Source organism: Hyla sarda, chromosome 1, assembly GCF_029499605.1.
Source record: "Hyla sarda isolate aHylSar1 chromosome 1, aHylSar1.hap1, whole genome shotgun sequence".
NCBI classification, from domain to species: domain Eukaryota; kingdom Metazoa; phylum Chordata; class Amphibia; order Anura; family Hylidae; genus Hyla; species Hyla sarda.
In genome coordinates, this window is record NC_079189.1 from 240,173,582 (window position 1) to 240,191,274 (window position 17,693).

At 42.9% G+C, this 17,693-nt stretch overlaps 1 protein-coding gene across 2 annotated transcripts in view; it reads right to left on the reverse strand.

The window, feature by feature from the left end:
- WRN (WRN RecQ like helicase) overlaps window positions 1-17,693 on the reverse strand; it is a gene marked incomplete in the record, with an annotated part of 240,253 nt that overhangs the window by 150,095 nt on the left and 72,465 nt on the right. For both annotated transcript variants that reach the window (XM_056569404.1, XM_056569396.1), the window contains 3 exon segments: window positions 3,467-3,764; window positions 4,911-5,025; window positions 5,132-5,204. In XM_056569404.1, the coding sequence (XP_056425379.1) occupies window positions 3,467-3,764; window positions 4,911-5,025; window positions 5,132-5,204 (486 nt within the window).

Below are 17,693 nucleotides of genomic sequence, written 5' to 3' on the forward strand. Positions count from 1 at the left end.
CTAGGGGTCTGGGGGGCCCATCCACAATGAGGACATTCCTCTGGCAGAAATCTGCTTGCAGCAGAGTCCAAATGTTTTCAATGGTTTTCTGCTGCTCAGTGCATACTTTGGAATCGCCAAAGTGGAATTCCCGTAGCAGAATGGACGTACACCCAAAGAACGAACATGTTCTTTGGGTGGGCGTTCATTCTGCTGGTGGAATTCCACCAGACTGCATTGTCATATATAAAGATGGCGCACATCCATGCAGTCCTACCGCCAATGGCTTCAGCGGAGCCTGCAGCAAGTGGACATTCCGCCGACTAAATGTCCACAGTGTGAAGAAGCACTTAGGGGTCTGCAGGAGGAGAGGAAATGGATCTGAGGGGAGTACAGGGGTGGGATTGTGACCAACAGAGGAAACAGTGTCTGGCGGTATAATTTTAGGGGTCATGATGACTGGCAGGGTTATAATGATTATTGTTGTCATATTGAGGATGAGGAGCTACTAAAAAAGTAACCAATGATGTGCGGGCATCATACTCTGCAGAGAAGATGGAGCTGAAAAAAGATAGAGGATGAAGAAAAGGAAAGGCAACAGAGAAGACATCTCCTGTGAGTCATTATACAATTGTGTATGCTGCCTGACGGTGCCCCGTCAGACCTGGAGTTACTTGTAATTTCTGCAGTGATGATGGGTGACACTGTTCCCCAATCTATGTTACAAAACTACAACTCCCATAATGCCTGAAGCTTTGCAGGCATGATGGGAGTTGTAGCTTTGCAACAGCTGGAGAGCCACTTAAACCAAGGTGATTTTAGAGTATGCAGCCTATTTTATTTCATTTTTTTTATGTGACTTCTGCGACACCAACCGAAAAAAAAATGGGCTGCATAGTTCAATTTGCCCGAGCCTATTTTGCTCTCAGTCAGACCCTGGAAGTATGTGTATTACAGGAATTTTCCAACCTTTATCTCTACAGTTGTTTCAAAACTACAGTTCCCATCATGCTCTTCTGTCTGCATGATGGCAGTTGTAGTTTTGCAACAGCTAGAAAGTTCATATTGGGGGGGTACCTCATTCATTGTTTTAAGGGACACAGAGGTATAATTCACTTCAGGGCAAGTGGCAATATAATATTTGGGGCCCAGCATGTGGTAGTTTTATACTCAGGGGCACAGTGTGAGTCAGCATTAAAATCAAAGGCACAATTTGTGTCAGTAGTATACTCAGGGGCATGGTGTATGGCAGTATTATACTCAAGGGCACAGTGTGTGGCAGTATTATACTCAGGGGCATGGTGTATGGCAGTATGATACTCAAGGGCACGGTGTGTGGAAGTATTATACTAAGGGGCAGGGTGTCTGGCAGTATTATACTCAGGGGCATAGTGTTTGACAGCATTCTATTTAGGTATACAGCATGTGGCAGTATTATATTCAGGGGCATAGTGTGCAACAGTATTATACCAGGGGCACAGTATGAGGAAGTTATTTATTCAGGGGCACAGTGTGTGGCAGTATTATACCAGGTGCACAGTGTGTGGCAGTTATTAGAGATGAGCGAACTTACAGTAAATTTGATTCGTCACGAACTTCTCGGCTCAGCAGTTCATGACTTTTCCTGCATAAATTAGTTCAGCTTTCAGGTGCTCCAGTGGGCTGGAAAAGATGGATACAGTCCTAGGAGACTCTTTCCTAGGACTGTATCCACCTTTTCCAGCCCACCGGAGCACCTGAAGGCTGAACTAATTTACGCAGGATAAGTCATCAACTGCCGAGCCGAGAAGTTCGTGACGAATCGAATTTACTGTAAGTTCGCTCATCTCTAACAGTTATATATTCAGGGGCACAGTGAGTGGTAGTTATATATTCAAGGGCACAGTGTGTGGCAGTTATATATTCAGGGGCACAGTGTGTGGCAGTTATATATTCAGGGGCACAGTGTGTGGTAGTTATATATTCAAGGGCACAGTGTGTGGCAGTTATATATTTAAGGGCACAGTGTGTGGCAGTTATATATTCAGGGGCACAGTGTGTGGTGGTGGTATATCAGGGGCACAGTGTGTGGCAGTTATATATTCAGGGGCACAGTGTGTGGTAGTTATATATTCAAGGGCACAGTGTGTGGCAGTTATATATTTAAGGGCACAGTGTGTGGCAGTTATATATTCAGGGGCACAGTGTGTGGTGGTGGTATATCAGGGGCACAGTGTGTGGAAGTTATATATTCAGGGGCACAGTGTATGGCAGTATTATACCAGGGGCACAGTGTATGGCAGTAATATACCAGGGGCACAGTGTATGGCAGTTTGAGAACGTTTATGACTTATTAAGTACCAATTATGTTCTACAACAGGCAGTGCCTATTTCTGGCATGGCACTGTGGCCGCCAGGTGTGAACCAGATCTTAGGGTTTAGCTCGGACCTTTACCGGATGGCAGACCTGGAAAAGCGGACCCCTACTAAAAGTAGTTGAGTACCCCTGTTCTAGAGGGTCCCCCTGGGAGGGGCGCTTGACGTGGAACCCTATGGGCTCATTCTATTTCAAACCACTGTGTGAGATTTTCTCCCCCTATAGTTTCCTTCAACCATCCTAGACAGAAGTTTAAAAGTGTATCTTCTCCCTCCACCCTCTCTGGAAGCCCCACTATTCGAACGTTACACCTCCTGGACCTATACTATAGATCTGTTAAGTTTTCCTTCTTCAAGTAGCTTACTTCCCCCTCCAAACCACAGACCCTTTTTTCCATTTCAGGTAAGTTTATTTCTATCTCATGAACCTTTTCTCTCACTTTAGTCATATCATGCCGTATCAAGGAAATTTCAGCGGAGAGCCCCCTACTTGCTTATTTAAAGGGGTACTCCTCCCCTAGACATCTTATCCCCTATCCAAAGGATAGGGGATAAGATGTCTGATGGCGGGGGTTCCGCCGCTGGGGACCCCCGGGATCTTGGCTGCGGAACCGTGCTGTCATTACTGCACAGAGCAAACTCGCTTTGTGTGTAATGACGGGCAATGCAGGGGCCCGGAGCATCATGACATCATGGCTCTGCCCCTCGTGATGTCACAGCCGCCCCCTTAATGCAAGTCTATGGGAGGGGGCGTGACAGCCACCACGCCCCCTCCCATAGACTTGTATTGAGGGGGCGCTTCACTTATTTGGGGGTAAAAATAGCAGCTAATAATGAGAAGTTCGTCGCCAATAATACAAGGCCATTAATACTTAAACTGAAGAATAGAATTAAAATATGGGAAAAAATGTCTTTCATAATGTCAGAACGAGGTTTTTAGTATGGACTATGTTTGGGGAACATGTTGTATGTAATCATAATGTGAAGTATTGCATACTGCAAAAAAAATTTGAGATATAACATGTCCAAGCTGGAAATGTTCAACTTCTCCCTTTTGTAAATTGAAATTTACCAATAAAAAGATTTAATAAAAAAAGAAAAAAAGGAAGAATAGGGAGTGTTACCCTTTTACCTCATAAAACGGTATCATTTCTTCATTCTCTTCTTGCTCAATCAAGTGAAGCTCTTCTAGAGTCAACCCCTGCTTCGAGCCTGATGGTTGATCTAAAGTATCTTTTTGTTGAGTGTCAGTGTCCTCAGTATATTTGATGTTTTTCCCCTGTGTATGGTTGTCTTCTATGCTTGCTATGTTGACATCACCTTGGGATAAATGTTTCTCTATGGAAACATTTTCCTGTTTTTTAGAGGCCTCTACAATGCTTCTTAATTCTTCCAGACCTGAAGACAGCTTAGCAATAATATCTACAGCTCTGTAAAATAAAATACACAAAAATAAGCTTGCTCCAAAAGAGTGTCACGTCAACTAGTGCTCTTCATACAACAACTAGTCTAGCCATAAGCCTCTGCAATAAGATACCAGAAATTTCCAGAAAATTTTAAACATGAGTTATTTCTCTAACATTGTATTACCTTGTTTTTCACTTTCTATTCTGAAAAAAGCTCATTAAAAGCTACTATAGAAAATTTTAAAAGAAGGGAAAAAATTCATGAGGAGCAAGTTGGAGGTGGACTGTTAGTGGCCAAGTGCCGATCAGTGAAGCCATGTATTGTTTTCACTATAGATAACATATCCTAATGCATATCTGAAAACAGAGAAAGGTAGCAGACAGTCCAGAACTTCTGTAAACCAAAAAAATATAATATATTACTATTATAATTGTACAATTATATTACTACACAAATTGTATTGTATTTCTTGGAAGACTGTTCTGTTAGGACACTATCCTTCAAAGTGCCTTGATATGAGAAAACAGGACAGCAGGTACTTCAGGGTCACAACACAACACTTATGCTACACATGTGACAGATCCTTTAAAGGGTACCTCTAGAGGTTTTTCTTTTCTTTTACAAATGACTATTGCAATTGTCTAGTTTGTCTAAATATGACCCATTTCAAAATTGGCACCTAGATGGCAGAATGGGAGTTTTTGTCCCTTATTGCTTTTAGCTGTATATCGCTGTACCATATGAGACAAACTTCCCACTGTGTCTCCATAGGTCCTGTCTCCAGCAAGAAGACACAGCGCCATAGAATTACGTTACGTTGGGTCTAGCCGTTGGGGATACCAATGTAGATGTAGTGGGAAGCTTGTCTCATACAGCACATCGATATACAGCTAAAATTAGCGGGGAGAAAAGCTTCCCATTTAGGTGCCAATTTTAAAATGGATCATATTTAGACAAATGACTATGCAGTGTTGCACAATAATCATTTGTTTAAAAAAAAAAAAAAACTCTAGAGGTACACAATAAAAAGGGCACACAAGACATCTGCCTTCATTTTCTCAGAAAAGCCTACTGTGAACAACCTCCTTCTATAATGATGGGTTAGTGTATTACTATTACAAAAAAAAATAATAATAATAATAATAAGGGAATGATACTAGAAGCACTACCTCTGCGCATCTTTGGAGTCCTCAAAATTACCAGGGACTTGGTCAACTAGAACAAGGATCTCTTGTGACAGGCTGTTCAACTTGTTTTTCACTTCACACAATCCAGAATTCACTCCTATGAAATATTTAATTCTCAGTCAATGTGCATTCTTAAAATATATGATACATCATCAATGCAGATGCAACCTATATAGAATAATTCAATACAGTCTAAATTGTACCTGTGGAGACAGATAAAGCCAGTTTCTCTTCTTCATTCATGCTCTCTAACTTTTGATAAATCAAAAGTCCAGCCTACAAAGTAAAGTATAAGGACACTGTAAATGGTGACTTCTATAAAATTCATAGTAGGGTAAACATTATCCCACATTAGAGATGAACATACCACCTATGCAGCCAGTTTAGTTGCATAAGGACCCAGTAAGGGAGCTGAAGACTAGAGATGAGCGAACTTACAGTAAATTCGATTCGTCACAAACTTCTCGGCTCGGCAGTTGATGACTTTTCCTGCGTAAATTAGTTCAGCCTTCAGGTGCTCTGGTGGGCTGGAAAAGGTGGATACATTCCTAGGAAAGAGTCTCCTAGGACTGTATCCACCTTTTCCAGCCCACCGGAGCACCAGAAAGCTGAACTAATTTATGCAGGAAAAGTCATCAACTGCCGAGACCAGAAGTTCGTGACGAATCGAATTTACTGTAAGTTCGCTCATCTCTACTAAAGACTATAGGCTAAAACAGGAGATGTAAGAATTGGAGAGAGTCTACTTTTATTTTTGATTTCCATTGTGGTAAGTGGTATTGTGACTTAACACTACAAAGAAGCATGGTGGGAGAGGGTGGAATGGCCTAGGCGCCATCCTGTGAGCTCCACCGATCATCCTACCATTTATCAGATTCCCTGCTGAATTACCTCCTCCACAGATCCCTCTGGACCTTTCAGGTACCTGCTCGTATCGATGCGTTCTTATTCTACCGAGGACTCTGCTTTGTGCATGTGTACAAAACTTGCATATAAGTGTAGTTTATGCACATTTGGATATGCCCAGGATATGTCCTTTACCACTAAGGAGGACTTTACTGACAATGCAGCTGCAGATGAGCAGAAGGCACAGCGATCTCTTTGCCTGCTACCCCTTTCTCTCTTACTGTTCCTGCATTGTCTGCTGCCACTAATAAATCCAACGCTGGCTGTTGTGTTTGCAGAAGCCAGGAGGTGCAATCTCACGCTCTAAATTGACTAAACAGATAGGGTCTCTACAGACGGAGGACACTTTTTACGCATCATGAATTGCAAAATAGTCATTGACCATACCACTGCGGCAGAAGACCGCAAAAGTGACCAGAAAGACTCAGATTCCCATGTCAAAGGTGCAACAAAGAGACATTCTCAGGATACTGCATTTCTTAAATTATACTAAATATATGGAACATTGGCTCTGTAATACACTGCTCAAAAAAATAAAACGAACACTAAGATAACACATCCTAGATCTGAATGAATGAACTAATCGTATGAAATACTTTCGTCTTTACATAGTTGAATGTGCTGACAACAAAATCACACAAAAATGATCAATGGAAATCAAATTTATCAACCAGTGGAGGTCTGAATATGGGGTCACACTCAAAATCAAAGTGGAAAATCACACTACAGGCTGACCCAACTTTGATGTAATGTCCTTAAAACAAGTTAAAATGAGGCTCAGTAGAGTGTGTGGCTTCCTCGTGCTTGTATGACCTCCCTACACAATGCCTGGGCATGCTCCTGATGAGATGGCAGATGTTCTCCTGAGGGATGTCCTCCCAGACCTGGACTAAAGCATCTGCCAACTCCTGGACAGTCTGTGGATGGAACGAGACATGGAGACATGATGTTCCAGATGTGCTCAATCGGATTCAGGTCTGGGGAACGGGCGGGCCAGTCCATAGCATCAATGCCTTCCTCTTGCAGGAACTGCTGACACACTCCAGCCCCATGAGGTCTTGCATTAGGAGGAACCCAGTGTCAACCGCACCAGCATAAGGTCTCACAAAGGGTTTGAGGATCTCATCTTGGTAACGGCAGTCAGGCTACCTCTGGCAACACATGGAGGGCTGTGCGGCCCCCCCAAAGAAATGTCACCCCACACCATTACTGACCCACTGCCAAATCGGTCAAGCTGGAGGATGTTGCAGGCAGCAGAATGTTCTCCACGGCGTCTCCAGACTCTGTCACGTCTGTCACATGTGCTCAGTGTGAACCTACTTTCATCTGTGAAGAGCATAGGGCACCAGTGGCGAATTTGCCAATCTTGGTGTTCTCTGGCAAATGCCAAACGTCCTGCACAGTGTTGGGCTGTAAGCACAACCCCCACCTGTGGACGTCAGGCCCTCATACCACCCTCATGGAGTCTGTTTCTGACTGAGTGGACACATGCACATTTCTGGCCTGCCGGTGGTCATCTTGCAGGGCTCTGGCAGTGCTCCTTCTTGCACAAAGGCGGAGGTAGCGGTCCTGCTGCTGGGTTGTTGCTCTCCTAGGCCTCCTCCACATCGCCTGATGTACTGCCCTGTCTCCTGGTAGCGCCTCCATGCTCTGGACACTACGCTGACAGACACAGCAAACCTTCTTGCCACAGATCACATTGATGTGCCTTCCTGGATGAGCTGCACGACCTGAGCCACATGTGTCGGTTGTAGACTCTGTCTCATGCTACCACTATAGTGAAAGCACCACCAGCAATAAAAAGTGACCAAAACATCAGTGAGGAAGCATAGGAACAGAGAAGCGGTATGTGGTCACCACCTGCAGAACAACTTCTTTATTGGTGGTGTCTTGTTAATTGCCTATAATTTCCACCTGTTGTGTGTTCCATTTGCACCACAGCATGTGAAATGGATTGTCAATCAGGGTTGCTTCCTGAGTGGACAGTGTGATTTCACAGAAGTGTGATTGACTTGGAGTTACATTGTCTTGTTTAAGTGGTCCCTTTATTTTTTTGAGCAGTGCATGTTTGGATTTAAACATCTTATTTTGCGAGGGCCTTGCCTCCTGGTAATTTTCACCTGATGCTGGCAAATCTCCTGCATTATAGTGATGGAGACATTATCCTACAATAGGATAAAGGTTATTTGGTATATTCTCCCAGACTAATCCTCAGATGTTCAAAATAAGTGGCTGCAAAATGGGGATATGCGAACGAGACTCCACTAGTTAAATGTGCCTTACTCAATGTTCTATCTTGCCCATCTTTGTGTTATTGCACTGGATGAGACTCACATTTTGACAGCCCTAAAGATCCTTTGAGGTGGCAAGAGTCACAGCTCCGGGCTCCAGCAACTTACCAATCAAAGCTCTCTTTGCCTATATCTGGACTAAGATTTCTGCATGTGTCCACCCATTTGCAAGCTCATTAAACTTCACAGGTGAGAGCTACTTGTTTAATAATCCATGCTCTTGCCTATGATTGGTTTAATGATGATAACCCTTTTCAGTGGATTATTTACAACTACTCTTCTGCTTTCCAAAGTGGACACCTATAACTTTCAGTGCTGATGACTTATTCGCTTCTGGTTTATTGACTTTATGTTAAGGTGGACTGTGAACTGTTGGATGAGGTTTGCCCTTTCTCCTACATTTCTGCCTCTTCTTGCTGCTGCCAATCATCTGGGCATGGGTATATTTGTGGCCCCACAAGCTGCGATGTGCACTGTTTTTTTTTTTTTACTGTTGTAAAGTTTCTCTGTTGAGTATGCAGTTATTGTGCACTCTCCTTTCTATGTTTTGGTGCCCTCTATATAGTGCTGACATTTTTCCCTAACACTCCTCTATCTTGTGATATCTTTACAGTTCAAATGTAGTATGAGCATGAATGGCTAGCATTCATATAATGCTTGGAACGTCTGTGGGCTGGATCATCCCATCCATTCTGCAAAGGTATGCAGAATCTTTGCGCACATGCTGACCTGCTGCATTGTGTCTCTTTGAGAACTATTTAGCAGCAGACTGAGAATTAAGAATGCTTGAAAGTAGTGATAGTAAAGGTAGAATGCTGGCCACTGTCGCTACAGCTCAGCAAGTTCAATCATATAGAATAAATGCCTTACAGGGTTGCAAGGACAAAATGTCTCAGATGGTAATGGTATATTTTAAGTAATATATTCCTTTTAAAGAGACACTTAACACTACGCTAAGGGTTGTCTTGTGATAAGAGAGTGCAGGACTCTTATGTGAATGCTATGACTTTACCTCCACTGACCCTTGCACAAAGAACAGATATAGACAAGCCCCTTTCTTTGGAAGAGCTGGAGGATGCATTGAAGGATGCTTCTAACAAGAGGTCTCGGGGAGTTGATGAGCTCCCGAGTGAGTTCTGGAAGATGAATGGCAGTATCCTGTTACCTCAGCTTTTGCAGGGGCTCCTGTTGGTTACGTATTTTGTTACCCTACCTCTGGAACGTAATGGCCCGCATGGGCTTTGGCCTCTATTATATGTCTTTAGTCCAACTGTTGTACACAAGTCCTGTGGCTAGGATGAGAGTTAATGGCAAATTAAGGCAGTCTTTCCATCGTCAGTGTGGCACTAGTCAATGGTGTCTGTTGCCTTGGCAATTGGGCCTGCATCGCCACTGCGTTTTTGCAACTAGCTGGTTTAAGTATGGTGCTCTGGATGAGTGCAGTGCACTCTATGCGGAAGATGTGTTATTTTTCTTGGGAGATACTGTTCACTCTCTTGCCTTTGTTATGGAATGGATCTAAAAAATGCTCCAGTTTGGATTAATATATTCTACTTTCAAAGAATACAACAATTGTTTTTGGTATTTGGTTTAGGGCATGGTAAATTTGAGACAATAGGTATGGAAACATTGCAGAGGGGGAAAAGTATGGCAGAGTGGCTCTGTTCAATCCATGGCTTTATTTTTGGCTTCTTAAGTTTAGCAGCTTAACCCCTTAAGAACATAGGGAATTTTATTTTTGCACTTTAGTTTTTTCCCTGCATTCTTAAAATCATAACTTTTATAATTCCATCCACAGACCCATATGAGGGCTTATTTTTTGCTTGACCAATTGTATTTTGTAATGATTTATTTTACCATAAATTGTAAGGCAAAACCTAAAAATTTTTATTTTTTGTGGGGAAATTGAAAAGAAAACTGCAGTTTTGCAAATTTTGGAAGGTTTCGTTTTCACGCTGTACGTTTTATGGTAAAAATTACATGTTTTCTTTATTCTTTGGATAAATGCAATTAAAATGATACCCATGGTTACATACTTTTGTATTATTGTACTGCTTTTAAACAAAATATGTATGCTTAAAATTGCCCTATAACTTTCAAATTTTTTTGGTATACGGAGATGTAGGAGGGCTTATTTTTTGCTGTATATATGCATATATGTGATATATTAGTATTTTTATTTTTGCAATCTCATGTGACAAAAAAGCAGCAATTTTGGATTTTTTTTCTTTACGTTTACGCCGTTTACAGTACGTCATCATTATCATCTAAGTAGACCTGAGAAGAAGACGCTGGGAGGACGAATGGAGGAAGATGAGGGGACCTCCGTCCGCCATCTTGGATGATTGGATCCCCACGACAGATCATCCTTTCAAAGTGCTGCATTGCCACAGATGCCGTGACCTGTATGGCTAAATGTGGAGGATGAGTTACCTTTACATTTTGGAAACTGGGTCTCTTACTAGGCTGTTGGACAGTTTTACGATAGTCAGTTTGCTTTTCAAATTGTGAAGTAAGACCAAGTCAATGCTGGCTATGATAAGCTGTCCAAAATCACTCCCCAATGGGTCAATCCAGGCCTCCTGGAATTTAATAACTTTTCTGACTCTGATTTTGTAAGTGCAGGAGCATCTTTGGTCGAGATCAACTTTACTCTAACGGTACTCCTAAAACTCATTAGCAATTACAGCGAGAATACTCTTGCTTCACACCTTCTGCATGGTTTTGCTAGATTCATAGTTATACAAAGGTGATTTTTTTTGTTTTTTACTGCCGTTACTGATCCAGAGAGTCCCCTCTATTGTGCACAGTTGCTTCTTATTCTATTCTTTTATTAATCAGGGGGTGGGACAGAGCTTGGCTTTGAGCCAGTAGTGCTGTACACAGTTACTTCCTCCCTTACTTGTCTGGCCAATTATAGCATGGCACCTATCCCTTACTGCTATGCATTGACACTGCTGGTGAAAGTGCACCAGAACCATCTGGCACTAAGCTGGGGGGATGATTTACACAGTAAAGTACAGCAGGTGGCATGTAGAAAGTGAAGGGCTTACTGTTGCACTGGTTTTGGAAGGTGTTATGTAAGCAGCAATGAAACGAAAACAGATGAAAGGAAACCTTTATTTACCTTTTAATAACATAAAAAGGGGATGGACAGGCACTAACAAATTTAACAATTGGAGTGCTAGTCTACATACCCAAGCCAGAGCATCTAGCAAAAATAGATGCAATCTGTGTGTATCTTCTCTCTCTCGCTCTTTTTAGTTTTTTTTGTTTGCACAAGTTGATTTACCTTTTAGACACAGTGAGGATTCTATGGAGGCTCACAGGTGCACAGCGCAGGATCTCTCTACTTTTTTATTCCTGCACATACAGTCATGGCCGTAAATGTTGGCACCCCTGAAATATAAGTATTTCTCACATGAAAGGATTGCAGTAACACATGTTTTGCTATACACATGTTTATTCCCATTGTGTGTATTGGAACTAAACCAAAAAAAAGGGAGGAAAAAAGCAAATTGGACATAATGTCACACCAAACTGCAAAAATTGGCTGGACAAAATTATTGCCACCCTTAAAAGTAGGAGAAAATGCCCATAGCATGGACAGAAATGTCAGCAGAGAGCACTGTGCTCGTGATGTCAGCAGAGAGCTCTGTGTTCCAAAAAGAAAAGAATTTCCTCTGTAGTTTTCAGCAGCTAGTACTGGAAGGATTAAGATTTTTTAATAGAAGTAATTTACAAATCTGTTTAACTTTCTGGCACCAGATGCTTTAAAAAAATAAAAAAAGTTTTCCCCCGGAGCACCCCTTTAACTTAATATTTGGTTGCACACCCTTTGGAAAAAATAACTGAAATCAGTTGCTTCCTATAACCATCAATAAGCATCTTACACTCCTCAGCCGGAATGTTGGACCACTCTTCCTTTGCAAACTGCTCTAGGTCTCTTTTATTGGAAGGGCGCCTTTTCCCAACGTGCCTTTGAAACAGGTGTTCAATGGGATTTAAATCTGGACTCATTGCTGGCCACTTCAGAACTCTCCAACGCTTTGTTGCCATCCATTTCTGGGTGCTTTTTGAAGTATGTTTGGGGTCATTGTCCTGCTGGAAGACCCAAGATCTCGGATGCAAACCCAGCTTTCTGACACTGGGCTGTACAGTGCGACCCAAAATCCGTTGGTAATATTCAGATTTCATGATGTTGTGCACACATTCAAGGCACCCAGTACTAAGAGGTCGCAAAACAACAACAAAACATCATTGAACCTCCATCATATTTCACTGTAGGTACTGTTCTTTTCTTTGTAGGCCTCATTCTGTTTTTGGTAAAACAGTAGAATGATGTTCTTTAACCCCTTAAGGACTGAGCCCTTTTTCACCTTAAGGACTCAGCCATTTTTTGCAATTCTGACCACTGTCACTTTAAACATTAATAACTCTGGAATGCTTTTAGTTATCAATCTGATTCCGAGATTGTTTTTTCGTGACATATTCTACTTTAACTTAGTGGTAAAATTTTGTGGTAACTTGCATCCTTTCTTGGTGAAAAATCCCAAAATTTGATGAAAAATTTGAAAATTTTGCATTTTTCTAACTTTGAAGCTCTCTGCTTGTAAGGAAAATGGATATTCAAAATAATTTTTTTTTTTATTCACATATACAATATGTCTACTTTATATTTGCATCATAAAATTGATGAGTTTTTACTTTTGGAAGACACCAGAGGGCTTCAAAGTTCCGCAGCAATTTTCCAATTTTTCACAAAATTTTGAAACTCGCTTTTTTTCAGGGACCAGTTCAGGTTTGAAGTGGATTTGAAGGGCCTTCATATTAGAAATACCCCATAAATGACCCCATTATAAAAACTGCACCCCCCAAAGTATTCAAAATGACATTCAGTCAGCGTTTTAACCCTTTAGGTGTTTCACAGGAATAGCAGCAAAGTGAAGGAGAAAATTAACAATCTTCATTTTTTACACTCGCATGTTTTTGTAGACCCAATTTTTGAATTTTTGCAAGGGGTAAAAAGGAGAAAATTTTTACTTGTATTTGAAACCCAATTTCTCTCGAGTAAGCACATACCTCATATGTCTATGTTAATTGTTCGGCGGGCGCAGTAGAGGGCTCAGAAGGGAAGGAGCGACAAATGGTTTTTGGGGGGCATGTCACATTTAGGAAGCCCCTATGGTGCCAGAACAGCAACAAAAAACACATGGCATACCATTTTGGAAACTAGACCCCTCGGGGAACATAACAAGGGGTAAAGTAAACCTTAATACCCCACAGGTGATTCACAACTTTTGCATACGTAAAAAAAAAAAAAAAAAAAATTCCCTAAAATGCTTGGTTTCCCAAAAAATTTACATTTTTACAAAGGGTTAAAGCAGAAAATACCTCCCAAAATTTGAAGCCCAATTTCTCCTGATTCAGAAAACACCCCATATGGGGGTGAAAAGTGCTCTGCTGGCGCACTACAGGTCTCAGAAGAGAAGGAGTCACATTTGGCTTTTTTGAAGGAAATTTTGCTCTGGGGCATGCCGCATTTAGGAAGCCCCTATGGTGCCAGGACAGCAAAAAACCCCACATGGCATACCATTTTGGAAACGAGACCCCTTGGGGAACGTAACAAGGGGTAAAGTGAACCTTAATACCCCACAGGGGTTTCACAACTTTTGCATATGTAAAAAAAAAAAAAAAAATTTACCTAAAATGCTTGGTTTCCCAAAAAATTTACATTTTTACAAAGGGTTAAAGCAGAAAATACCGCCCAAAATTTGAAGCCTAATTTCTCCCGATTCAGAAAACGCCCCATATGGGGGTGAAAAGTGCTCTGCTGGCGCACTACAGGTCTCAGAGGAGAAGGAGTCACATTTGGCTTTTTGAAAGCAAATTTTGCTCTGGGGGCATGCCGCATTTAGGAAGCCCCTATGGTGCCAGGACAGCAAAAAAAACAAAACATGGCATACCATTTTGGAAACTAGACCCCTCGGGGAACGTAACAAGGGGTTAAGTGAACCTTAATACCCCACAGGTGTTTCACGACTTTTGCATATGTAAAAAAAAAAATTTTTTTTTTACCTAAAATGCCTCTTTTCCCAAAAATTTTACATTTTTAAAAAGGGTAAAAGCAGAAAATACCCCCCAAAATTTGTAACATAATTTCTCCCGAGTACGGCGATACCCCATATGTGACCCTAAACTGTTGCCTTGAAATACGACAGGGCTCCAAAGTGAGAGCGCCATGCGCATTTGAGGCCTAAATTAGGGACTTGCATAGGGGAGGATATAGGGGTATTCTACGCCAGTGATTCCCAAACAGGGTGCCTCCAGCTGTTGTAAAACTCCCAGCATGCCTGGACAGTCAGTGGCTATCTGGCAATACTGGGAGTAGTTGTTTTGCAACCGCTGGAGGCTCCGTTTTGGAAACAGTGGCGTACCAGACGTTTTTCATTTTTATTGGGGAGGGGAGGGGGGTTGTATAGGGGTATGTGTATACGTAGTGTTTTTTACTTTTTATTGTGTGTTAGTGTAGTGTTTTTAGGGTACAGTCACACGGGCGGGGGGTTCACAGTAGTTTCTCGCTGGCAGTTTGAGCTGCGGCAGAAATTTTGCCGCACCTCAAACTTGCAGCCGGATACTTACTGTAATCCTCCGCCCATGTGAGTGTACCCTGTACGTTCACATTGGGGGGGGACATCCAGCTGTTGCAAAACTACAACTCCCAGCATGTACGGTCTATCAGTGCATGCTGGGAGTTGTAGTTTTGCAACAGCTGGAGGCACACTGGTTGTGAAATACAGAGTTTGGTAACAAACTCAGTGTTTTGCAACCAGTGTGCCTTCAGCTGTTGCAAAAGCTACAACCCCCAGCATGTACGGACAGCGGAAGGGCATGCTGGGTCTTGTAGTTATGCAATAGCTGGAGGCATACTACTTTGGCTGGGGATGCTGGGGACTGTAGTTATGCAACAGCTGGAGACACACTGGTTTGCTACATAACTCAGTGTGCCTTCAGCTGTTGCAAAACTACAACTCCCAGCAGTCACCGACAGCCAACGGGCATGCTGGGAGTTGTAGTTATGCAACCAGCAGATGCACTACTACAACTCCCAGCATGCACTTTAGCTGTTGGTGCAAGCTGGGAGTTGTAGTTACACAACAGCTGAAGGTACACTTTTCCATAGAACAAATGTGCCTCCAGCTGTTGCAAAACTACAAGTCCCAGCATGCCCATAAGGGCATGCTGGGAGTTGTGGTGGTCTGCCTCCTGCTGTTGCATAACTACAGCTCCCAGCATGCCCTTTTTGCATGCTGGGAGCTGTTGCTAAGCAACAGCAGGAGGCTGTCACTCACCTCCAACGATCCTCGCCGCATAGGTCAGTCCCTCGTCGTCGCCGTCGTCGCTCCTGGGGCCCCGATCCCAACATTGACGCCGGGGATCGGGGTCCCCAGCACCCGGGGTGCACGTACCGCACCCGCTCACGTCCTCCGGAAGAGGGGCGGAGCGGGTTGCGGGAGTGACACCCGCAGCAGGCGCCCTGATTGGTCGGCCGGTAATCCGGCCGACGAATCAGGGCGATCGTGAGGTGGCACCAGTGCCACCTCACCCCTGCAGGCTCTGGCTGTTCGGGGCCGTCGGAGACGGCCCCGAACAGCGTGTAATTCCGGGTCACCGGGTCACTGGAGACCCGATTGACCCGGAATCTGCCGCAGATCGCTGGACTGAATTGTCCAGCGATCTGCGGCCATCGCCGACATGGGGGGGCATAATGACCCCCCTGGGCGATATGCCCCGATGCCTGCTGAACGATTTCAGCAGGCATCGGGCACCGGCTCCCCTCCGGCTAGCGGCGGGGGGGCGGGATTTGACAGGACGTACTCAAACGTCCTGAGTCCTTAAGGACTCGGAAAAGGGGACGTTTGAGTACGTCCTGCGTCCTTAAGGGGTTAACAAAAAAGCTTTATCTTGGTCTCATCTGTCCACAAGACATTTTCCCAGAAGGATTTTGGCTTACTCAAGTTCACTATGGCAAAATGTAGTCTTGCTTTTTTTATGTCTCTGTGTGAGCAGTGGGGTCCTCCTGGGTCTCCTGCCATACAGTTTCCTTTTATTTAAATGTCAACAGATAGTTCGTGCTGACACTGATGCTCCCTGAGCCTGCAGGACAGCTTTAATATTTTTGGAATTTGTTTGGGGCTGCTTATCCACCATCCGGACTATCCTGCGTTGACATCTTTAATCAATTTTTCTCTTTCGTCCACGCCCAGGGAGATTAGCTACAACGCCATGGGTTTCAAACTTCTTGATAATATTGCGCACTGTGGACAAAGGCAAATCTAGATCTCTGGAGATGGACTTGTAACCTTGAGATTGTTGATATTTTTCCACAATTTTGGTTCTCAAGTCCTCAGACAGTTCTCTTCTACTCTTTCTGTTATCCATGCTTAGTGCGGCACACACAGACACACAATGCAAAGACTACGTGAACTTCTCTCCTTTTTATCTGCTTTCAGGTGTAATTTTTATATTGCTCACCCCTTACTTGTCCCAGGTGAGTTTAAAGGAGCATCACATGCTTGAAACAATCTTATTTATACACAATTTTGAAAGGGTGCCAATAATTTTGTCCAGACCATTTTAGGAGTTTGATGTGACATTATGTTCAATTAGCTTTTTTTTCCTCCCTTTTTTGGTTTAGTTCCAATACACACAAAGGGGATAAACATGTGTATAGCAAAACATGTTATCACTGCAATCCTTTTCTGTGAGAAATACTTTGTTTCCTTGAAAAATTTCCGGGGTGCCAACATTTACGGCCATGATTGTAGTAGCTAAGCTGGTCCCCGACTCAATGTTTTTTGGCCTGGTTTCTCTGTTACTAGAGACAGAATTCTACTAACAACAGGCAGTGAAAAGCAAATGGCAGAGAAAAAGACACCTTGATGCCAAGGCCATAGGCCTTTTTTTTTCCTGAGTAAGGAGTCAATATTGGTAAATGAACTGATTTACAAATGTGTTACATATCACATTGGCTACCACATGGAGGCAAGTTGTTTGAAATGAGTGCTCATTTATAGGGAATCTGTCATCTGCAATTTGTGTTCCACAATGGTAACACTGTAGATATGGAATAAACTGATTTGCATTACTGCTAGATTCATTTGTGGCTCTTTGTGAAAACTGCTGACACTGTTAGAATGGCACCTTTCATACAACTGTCAGTGGTTCAATAATGTAGAAAAATGCCCCTGAAGTGTTGAGAGCTGGAAGACCTCCTCGCTCCCTTCCCCATTCCTGTCCCTGCTGGATTGCCAGGGCTTGACCTTCCAGACTGTCAATCAAGCAAGGACAAGGATGGGAGGTGGAGCGAGGTGGTGTTCCGGCCCTCAGTACTTTAGAAGCTTGGGAATGACCGACTCTTTACATCAGAGAATACAATAATTTTCTATGTTATGAAAGCACAGAGAGATATCTGAAAGGTACCATGCATCTCCTTGCCTTTAAGGGGTACTCCACTGGAAAACATTTTCTTTTAAATGAACTGGTGCCAGAAAGTTAAACAGATTTG